Source organism: Lolium rigidum, chromosome 6 (assembly GCF_022539505.1).
Source record: "Lolium rigidum isolate FL_2022 chromosome 6, APGP_CSIRO_Lrig_0.1, whole genome shotgun sequence".
NCBI classification, from domain to species: domain Eukaryota; kingdom Viridiplantae; phylum Streptophyta; class Magnoliopsida; order Poales; family Poaceae; genus Lolium; species Lolium rigidum.
Genome location: NC_061513.1, coordinates 33,452,026 through 33,462,392, shown reverse-complemented (window position 1 = coordinate 33,462,392; position 10,367 = coordinate 33,452,026). Strand labels below are relative to the sequence as shown.

General features: G+C 43.0%; 1 protein-coding gene across 1 annotated transcript; it reads left to right on the top strand.

Annotated features, from left to right (window-relative positions):
- Window positions 1-3,818: 3,818 nt before the first annotated feature.
- LOC124661139 (vesicle-associated protein 1-2-like) lies at window positions 3,819-9,375 on the top strand (the record flags this gene model as incomplete). The annotated part of the gene is given in 8 exon segments (XM_047198996.1): window positions 3,819-3,889; window positions 5,113-5,183; window positions 5,820-5,901; window positions 6,473-6,588; window positions 6,683-7,207; window positions 7,790-7,852; window positions 8,011-8,088; window positions 8,930-9,375. Coding segments are annotated over 8 exon segments (1,095 nt in total). The 3' UTR covers window positions 9,041-9,375.
- Between the last annotated feature and the right edge of the window lie 992 nt (window positions 9,376-10,367).

Genomic DNA, 10,367 nt, shown 5'->3' with positions numbered 1-10,367 from the left:
TCGAAAAATGCGCATTTACCCAAGCCCAACGGCCCGACGCATACTGACCGGCCTATCCTCCCTGAGGCCTACTCATAGGCTCTCCTTCCCCCTCCACCGCTTGTCTACCAACTATCATCGACCTCGTCAGCTACGATGAGCAGTAGTCCATGGCTAAGTTTTAGCTAGCCCTTTTTAACTTTTAAGTTTTTTATACATTTTTATAATTATGTAGATTATGGGTTTTTCGAACGCTAACGAACATAGTCGGCCAATTTTAACATTAGATTTACGTCGGGATGTTCTAGATGCCCTAATGCCTTAGCAATCATAGTTTGATCGCTTTGCACATTGATGGGAATCAAGGCTAGCAATTTGGAAGCGGAACGGCTCATTCTATCTCCCACCCTCTCTCTCCTCTCAACAGTACCTGAGAGCCTCACACTCAGATCCGGGCCAAACCAAGGTCTTCCTCGGCGGCCATGCCGCCGGGGGATGGCTGAGGGGAGGTGCCGGCCCTAGTCCTGTGTACAGTAGAGCTAGGTTTAGTTGTTGTTGGTCCAGTTTGGCGTTTGGGAGTAGGTTGCTGGAGCTCGTCGGTTGGCTCCGGTGCGGCCTAGGGATTCTTCTCCTTGCGGTATGGCTCTGGTGGCAAGAGTCATCGCCGGCGAGGTAGCGGTTCCCGGGGATCTTCGACAATAAAGCCGTCTTCTAGAGCTCACCCCCTCTGCTGGTTTTGCACGTCGCTGGTAGGTCGTCCATGACCTTTTCCAACAAGCCTCCATGGAGGAGGATGAAGGAGGAGGCCATAGGGACGAGCTCCTTCAATAAGAGCGTTCATCCTCAGATCTCTGGTGTTCTTGCTGGTTTCCTCCTCTTGGCCGGCCATGGAGGCGAGGGAGAGTTGGATTCTGGCTCGGTGCAAGCGGGATCTGGTCGATGGTGGGGAAGTTCTCAAGCTGCAGAGGTGAGCTATCCTACAATGGCCTGTTACAGGTCATTGATCTATGCCTTGGATCGGCATCAAGCGACGCTATCGAAGTGGCTTCTTCTTCGAATAGTTCCTAAGCAGGGGACATATGCCGGCGGCGACTGCCCTGCCCCTGCCACTTATGGTCGAAAGGCGACTCTCTTCGACATGGGAGTGCCATGGAGGCGTCTGTCCAACCTCCGATTGTGGAGGCCTTTCTCTGCCTCCTCGGGGGCAGCACACTTCACACCCCAAGTGGCATGTTCCCCGGTGGTGAGGACGACGACCGTCTGTGGAAGCTTTGCATCGGCGGAGACGTAGGACCTGATCGCTTTTCCTCTTTTATTTTCAAGGTCCTTTGTGCTTATGTTCAGGACTGGTTTCAATTGTTGTATTCTCTCTTGGTCCTGGTTGTAAAACAGTCTGTAACCACCCTAAATTAATGCAGCTTCTCAGCCTTTCGAGGCCTTACCCGTTCAAAAAAAAAAAAGGTTAGCAATTTGGTGTGGGCAAACCGCAAATGATTCAATACTAGCTACGTCTACGAAATAGATAAAGAATACATGCACGTGCGGTGCATGCGTTCATGTCGCATGCTTATTCACCGTAGCACATTACATACAGTACGTACGGCGTGGCAGCTATTTTACTTTATTAAAAAAAACGACAACCAATATATTTTAGAATTATCACAGGAACCGGCCGAAAGCCGATCGAGATCAAATCGCTAGCCCTTTAGGCAAGAATGGCTTGCAACTTTGTAATCCATTTAATCATTTGCTTTGCTACGTACTCCAGTAGAGTATGAGTATATGGCTAAGCAAACAAAAGAAAAGTTTCGCGCACAAGATCCACCGGCTACGTGCGTACGACTGTTCCGCTAAACAACAGTACAGTATCTAAAGCCATTCCTTTCTCTAAAGAGCTAACCTCGCACTGTGTGAACATGGAGACGTATGCACTCCACTAAAACAAAAAAGAAGTGATAATATTAAGCTTCTTCTTTTTACTAGCAACCACCGCCATTAGCACCAGTACGTACTACTGTTCTGTATCAAGTGCTTACGCCCTCGCCAACTAATCAGGACCACCCATATCTAACGCAGCGACGCTCTTCCGTCAGGCCATTGTCACCATTGATGTTGCAACTGTTTGTTAGACCAGCAACAAGAATGAGATTGGACCCCGCAAACTCTGCATTCAGCTTGGTGTTCACTCCCAGGTGGCAGAATCCGACCGTATGCCTGGACGGCCCTTGGACGACTGCAGCGCCGTAACTGCAAGCATACAAGTAGCGCGGCGCCTGATTCGGATGAGCATGTTCAAAATTCAAATAGGCCGAAGAGTACGTAGCACGTTCCGGTGGCAGAGATCACCGCCGACATGGCCGTGAAGCCACACCTGACACCCTTCACCTGCCTGACAGATCTAATCCTGTCCACGCATGCATGTTTGTTTCCTTGCAGAGAACCCACAACATCTAATATTTGCAAATAAGTATACGGGCTGGATTCTTAGGAGTGAAGCTTGCTAGCAATGAAGTGTTGTGAACTTGACGCCAAATTTCAAAAGTTTAGGCCTCAGTTGGTTTGGAAGGGAAGTCGTAGAGCAAACATGTAAACATAATTTCTGCACTTGAGGCTTGTATGCACCCATTTGAAGAAATGGAGTAAAACAATAATTATTTGATCTCAAGGTTGGTTGGAAATGCAAAGAATGTACAATCATCAATGGTAAGAATTCTCACTTGAAATTCGGATAACTTTCAGCCAATCAAGACATTGGTATAAATTCAAACATGCTCGTGTGTTCCCATATCCTTGGTTTTGGAAATCAAGGACAACGGAAAGTCCTTGGCCTTACCCTTGAATTCATATGAGCCAAGTTGGGAATGAAGATCTTTAGTGCCATACACAAAGTTGAACGTAACATCTCATTTTACACTTGTCGTTTGGTTTGACATCGATTGAATTGCGCACGCTGCAACTTACGTTTTCATTGTTAGCACGAATGAAATGCCCAAATCCTCTATTATGAATTGTCCATTTATTTATATTACTGTTAAATGTTTTCCTTCAACCTTTGTAGAACATGTGGTATGTTTAGTCAAAAGTTAAATCTGATTAAGTTTGTCCAAATATATAGGAGGGAGTATCAACCACTACAATATTCGAAAACATGTCGTGCGTCTTATTTTATGTATATAGTTGGCCAGAATAAGAATCAGTTGACCGATGACAAAATTTATAGCTGTAGTATAATATTATTAAGTGGGTGTAAAAACTACAATATTTTAAATATATATTATACAAATATATCCTATGGTTAATCTATTGATACTTATTTTGTATTTTTATGCATATAGTTGGTCAGAATTAGAATCTCATTGACTAATGACAAAATTTAGCCATAGGACTCCTCTATGTTTTGAATCTTATGACTGAATGAATGGACCCACAGGCCCCCAGTGGAGATTATAAGCTTCTCTTCGGGGTCAATGCGCAAAAGAGTGCAATCATGCGCGTGACCCACACTCAGAAAAGGCGGGCCCTCACCCTGGGAAACCTCGCCGCCCCTTGCTCCGCGTCCCCAGAACTCGCAACCGCCCACCCTCGTCAAACCCGCCGCGAGACGCGACCAAGGGGGGAGAAGGACGACGGTCGCCTTCAAATCCCTCCGTCATCTTCTCTTCTCCCCTCTTCACTCCAACTCCCCCCCCCCCACCACCACCACCCCTCCCACTCCTCCTCCACCACCGCCGACCTCCCAGTCAAAGCCGCGCGCGACGGTTACCGGGAAGAGGGATCGGTCGGTCGGCGGCGGCGGCGGTTCGCTCGATTACCAGCGGTGCAGCTAGGTAGGCGCTGCCGTCTGATCCTCCCGCGGTCGCGATGGGCCAGGGCGTCGTCGAGATCCACCCCCGCGAGCTCCAGTTCACCTGTAAGCACCCGCACCATTCCGCCCTCTTACTCCTCCCCCTAACCCCCTTCCCCGCACCCCTGTTGTTTACCAGTAATTCTGATCCGTGTTGAGGGACGGGTGAATCCAGCCGGCGGTGCGGCTCGTGCTGGACTCGGCCACTCGGTGTCTACCTGTACTACTGCCGCGTAATCTGGGGCTCGTTCGCTCGATTTGTGGTTTATTCCGGTAGAATACTCGCTGTGTTCCTTTCCGTTGGATTGATCGGAGCGCAGAATTCCGGCCTGTGCTGGATCATGTGCTGTTAGCTCCTCCCGAGTCTAGTTTTTTTTTTTTTTTTTCAAAATAAAACTGGGAAATGAAATTGATTGATCGTAACTGATATAAAAGCTGGGATGCAGCGGTTTTGCGGACAACAATTTAAGCTGGCAGCCCTTGTTAGCTGTTAGCCCCTCCCGCGTTTATCCAGGTTTAGGTACTCAGTACAAATTCCATTTTCTAAAAATAGATGGCCTAGGGAAAAGCAGGAAGGAACGCCTTCTTCTTCCAAGCAAGCTGTTAGTGCTATTCTGTGACGTAAATTGCCAGAGTTCTTTTGTGTAGTTTTCATCATATTAACAACATACAGTATAGTATTCTTCAAGATGATTAGCTTTGGTTCAAAGCTGTTCGTTACGACGTTATTAGTTGGTTGCTGCCTTTCCGTCCGTTTGGTTACAGACAGGTAGATTCTGTGGTGCGAGTGGTTGTAAAGTCCCTCTCTCTATATCTCTCTCTTGATAGTTGGCACATATTGACCTCAGTGGGCAGCAGCCTGCTCACCACTGATTGTGACGACGGAAAGGTGATGCACATGCTACAATTAAAACGAAACGGGCCGCTGTTGAAATATAATTTTTCCCTATCTTCATTTCTACAGTTATTTTTATATACGTATCCAATTATGAATTATGCAATGCACTCTGTTTGAAAAGTACATACGCAATTAAGTGATCTTTGTGACTTCAAAATTTATCGTGCTGATACTTGTACATATGTCCAATGCTTTAACTCGCAGGGCTACTACTTGTTTATGTTATTTTGTTTCATACAGTCTCAAATATCTTCGCATATGCACGATAATTATGTGTAAATTGCTAAATGCAAAATAATTGTGTCACTTTATTTGCAGTGTAGGATATCGAGTCACCGTTTATTTAGATATGGAAAATTGACTTTGTTTTCTCTCTTTTTGCTATTGCCAGTTGAGCTGAAGAAGCAAAGTTCATGTTCTGTTCATCTGGTCAACAAGTCTGATGAATATGTCGCTTTTAAGGTTTGCCCTTTTTTTTTCTTGATGATAATGCATACTCTGTATTTGTGACTGTAACAATTGCCCATTAGCTACCATGTTTAGTGATCAGCGCTATTGAGCATCTATGAATGTAAAAACTCACTCATCCATTACTAAATGCAAGCTACTCTAAGCATGGGAACAACACCATGCGAAGAATGATCTTGGTAGCTTTTTAAAAAAAAAATCTTATATACTGTGCTTCTGCATTCTGTGCAAAGGTACATTTCAATTTGTAGGTATGGGTATGTAGGTAGGGAAAATGTGATACACATTTATTTCAACATGGTAAAGCAATAACTATTTACGCCTTGATATGTATTTAATAACAGAGTGACCATTTCCTATTGGTGTCTAAACACTGTCGGTTATGTTTCTTTTATGTTCAATGGAACGATTTTGTAGGTGTGGGTATGTACAGTGTAGGAAAATCTGATATACATTCATCTCAATATGGTAAAGGAATACCTATTTATGCCTTGATGTATTTAATAACGGAGTTACCATTTCCCGTTGTTGTTTAAACACTGTCGGTTCTGTTATTTTTATGTTCAATGGGATGATCACAGTTTTAGCATCAGAGGAACTGCACTAGCTAACCACCATTTTGGATGCTAGGTTAAGACAACTTCACCTAAAAGGTATTGCGTCCGGCCAAATACTGGAGTTATCCTTCCCAGATCAACATGTGATTTCACAGGTGTGTACACTACTGTACTGCACTCATTTTTTATGATTATACTTTTGTGTATGCCAAGTTTATTGCTCTAGTGACCTTATTGATCTGAGCCAACATTAATTCAAATACATTAAACTTGAGTTTTTGTTGAAATAACTCAAAGATTTTAGTATAAACTGCTCCTACTACTGTTCTGTGTTCATGTAAATGAGTTCATTCTGAGTTTGTTGCACTCTGTCCATTAAAAGCGTGTTTGCTTTGAGCATTTCTCTCATTCTTGTTTTGTTTGAGGAACAAACTAAGTTGGTCCGTTGCCACCAAATTCTTCGTAAGTGCGATGCTAAAAGAAAGAAACAGAGGGTTGGGGCCATTCCCACAAAAATCATAGCATGAACTCTTATGATGGAGGACCAACCCATCCTTTCCTTAAAGCAGACATGCTATAAATGAGCACCATGTGCTTGCTTCTGAGAGAGGGTGGCAATTATACAGTTTTCTTTGTCTTCTATTCAACTTTTCATGACTTCATTCTGTTAGATTTCTTCTTTTGCATTCCTCTCAATTTATTTGTTTTGCTGTCTCTTAAATGTAGTTACCATGCAAGCGCAGCGCACTGCTCCACCAGACATGCAATTAAAAGACAAATTCTTGGTGCAGACTACAGTTGTTCCTCCCGGTACATCAGACGAGGACCTCATTCCTGCTTTTGTAAGCAACTAAGCACATAGTAATAACTTTACATGCACAATGTTCCTTTTATGTTTTTTGTCCTCATTGTACGCTCTGCTTATTCTTTTCGCAGTTCTCCAAAGAAACTAATGCATATATTGATGAAAGCAAATTGAGAGTTGTCCTTGTTGATGCATCTCATCCTCCTGTGGAGCAACTGATAAATAGTGTCCCTAACAATGATGCGGCAGTTGAGGTTCCTGTGTCAAGACACACACTGAATGTTGAGAATGAAGTACCAGTTATGGAGAAAGTGGTTCCTGCCCCTCAGGAACAAATTTCAGCTGTTGTGACTGACGTATCTTCCCCTGTCAAGCAGTCTCCAATCCTTCGAGAAGTTCCAGTGATAGTGCCTGAAGAACATGCTATTTTGGCAGAATCTCCTCCACCTCTAAAAAATGAGTCTCCTCCCCCTCTAAAAGATGAATATCCTTCCCCTGTAAAGGATACATCTGCAATTACCATTGAACAACTTCCTGCTTTGAAGGAAAACAGTGTAACTTCAAAGGAGTCTCCTCTAGAAGAAACTCTCCCAGAAGAAGCTGTTACCTTAAGTGACAGAGGATTTTTCAGTGGGCAGAATCATCAATTATCTCATGTAAGTACCCATTCTGTAGTTTTATTATATGTCCATTTCCCTATGTTTAGCTTAATAAGACAAAAGAACATAAGACTTTTAAGCATGCTCTGTTCTTGGAGTCCTGTGTTGCTGCTAGCCTTAGACCAGCTCCTAGCTGGACAAAATCTTGAACAGCCCCCAAGTGAAACCTAGTGTTGTACTGAGTTTTGGTACAAACTCACTTGTTAAATGGTCTGAAGTCCAAGTCACTTAGATTTTAAGTTGCAATGGCAGGAAAAAAAATACTAAAACAATATCTGGAATCAGCTTGAATAGTGACCACATTCTGTCTAACTTGGTATAACTTTGGACAAGTGCTGTCTGTATTATTCAGCCAAGTCACACCCTTGTTAGAAAATCTTGTAGTTTCTTTTTAAATGGTTCTGTTCCTCCTGCAAAATGAAGCTAAAAATAGTTTTGTTAAGGTAAACTTGATTATGTGTGCATACTTGGAGTTCTCAACACTACATTGTTCGACACTACGTACTACAGTTGATCTGTTTATTTTCCAAAACCTGATGTTCATTTAGTTAATTTCTCCGTTTTATCAATATGCAACAGGTAACAGAAGATGTTCAGAATCTGAAGTCAAAACTCAATAACCTTGAATCCAAATTGGAAGGGGTAAGTTCACCAACGTAAAATATGTTTGGATTGTTCAAACAACTTTCATGACAGGATCTTCATGTGACAATAGAGCTTATATTGCTTTGTCATTCCAGTTCTTTTTATATTTGAGAACTCCCTCTGACGTGAATCTATAATATGCTCATCATTTGTAGGCTGAAAAGATGATAATAAAGCTGAGAGAAGAGAGCAGGTCTATGACCCAGGAGCGGGATAAGTTGCAGCAAGAGATGGTATGATTTCTTCCTCACAGAAACATCCAGATCCTTCTTTTTTTCTTCATATGATCAGCAGTTGGCTGGGTTCCACTAATTTTTAGTAACAGAACACAACATCCAGTCTCCAGAACATCTTGATACTTTTCTGTTTTGTAAAACATTGTGATGCTATTATCCCATTGATTATAAAATGATGAACTGTGGCCAAAATCCTGTACAACCTTTCCTCTTCTGGAAACTGGATAGGGGCTATACAATGATAAAAGAAAGAATGCTCGATTGTATGCTTTAGCCTTTAAGTTACAAAGAAGTACAAAAAAGCAAAGTCACTTCCTCCAGGCAATAACATGTCCCTCATTTCTTACCAATTACCACGAGGGTCAATCTACTGCAGTTATGTAAGACACAGTGATCTTTAAGTCTTGCACATAAAAAGTCTAGGGGGCAAGTTTCATGTCGAATATCTATCGTGAGTTCCAGATCTATTTCATGCAGAGATGATCTGTTACTCATGGCAACATAAGTTTATGCCTCATTATTATGGTCTAAAAGTGCAGTGTTGGTCGACTCATATGAATATATAAGTATGTACGAGACTGAATAAGTATTCATGTAATTGTTCCTTGTAGATTTTGCTAGTATTTTGTTGAAAGATATGGCTACTGTATTTTTTTTTCAAAAGATTCTCAGGATGATCTGTATTTTGCACAGTATTCATTTGTTGCTAGTATAAGACAAGTTCGCTCTTGTATCTGCTTGGTTTTGAATTTCCGATGGATCTTGGTTACTAAACATTGTTCATGAGTTGCTGATCTGCATCTATTGTTTCTAATATTATGAATGATGACTTGGTCAGGTATTTCTCCGGAAGACAGGAACCCCAAAGAGTCAACTAGGTTTCCCGTTGCTGTTTGTGGTGTACGTGGCCCTTCTTGGTACATCCCTGGGCTACCTCTTGCGCCTATGAGTTTGAGTATGTTGGAAGTCCAGCCGCTGGGTGCTTCAGTCTGTGGCAAGAGCGGAAGGGCAGCTCTACACACAAATCTCGGAAGAGCATTGCTGTTAACGTTATCCTTGTTATTAATTAGTTCAGACGGTTTTGAACATAAGGCTACTACCAGTTGCCTGCCTGTATAGACCGGCATTTTTTTTACATTGTATAGAACCAGTCAAAAGTGTTCGCTGCTCCTGTAGGCTAAATCAACCTTCGGGTTTCTTTCCTCCCAGGGAAGTTTTATAGCATATTTAAGTGTTTGAGTTTAACTCAAGCGAGAGAAAAACAGCGTGTGTTTTTTTGCATTATTTTACCCTGGTTTGTGTCAATTTATGAGCTGTGGGTATGTATTTGATTTTGCATGCTAGCTTTTGAAGGGCACCAACATGTATAAGGCCTGATAATTGCATTCAGTCACCGAAATAGCATAAGTAGGTAACTATGTAAGACCGCATACAATGATCTCAGATGAGATATATAACATAATGGGGTTCACTAGTGTATATGTTGAGACATCTTCAGTGAGTCCTTGGCCAAGAATTGCAACCCCAGTGCATTATTTGTCGCTGTGGATATGTTGGGCACGCTGTCAGAAGGGCGGGGGTGGGCCACCCGGGCCTGGGGGTCCGAATAAGGGGCCACAGCAATCTTGGAGCAGGCAACAGCAGCAGAGGAGGTAGAAGCTGCAGAAGTAAAATTATATCAGGGCTTCAGAGAATCAGAGGCATCATCTGGGTGCTTTAAGCGCTTGCATATTTTTGCATTCGATTTTAGTGCCCAAAGTTCTATAATTGACCACCAACCACAAACCATCTATTCTTTTTGAGGTGTAAACTAAGGAACTGACGACTCTCCAGTGACCACATGCAAAGCTTAACTGGACATCCAACTTACCAGGACCCGAAGAAGCCACCAAACCCAGGGCCACCCGGGAACCCAGGCCCTCCAGGTGGTCCTCCAGGCCCATGTGGATCCATTCCGGCAGGAGAAACAGCTGTTGGAATGTTGGAAGCTTGGAACTACAGTTTCAGAAGAGCTCAACTACAACACAGACGGAGATGGCCTCCCAATTGAGGATGAATTTATAGGCGTAGGGGGAGAACAAGAACTAGCAGTGCTTGTACCTGCCGTTCCATGGATCGCCTGTGATTCTCACCCACTGGTCAGTTTGGTTTGTATTCCAAGTTCCAACTACCATTCTATACTCAGCTGTCTACTCTTACGTACATTATCTGTACAGTTTTGAGTTCTTGATTCTCGAGTGCAATCTTTGGTGGCCGATCAATTGGACCTGCATGTT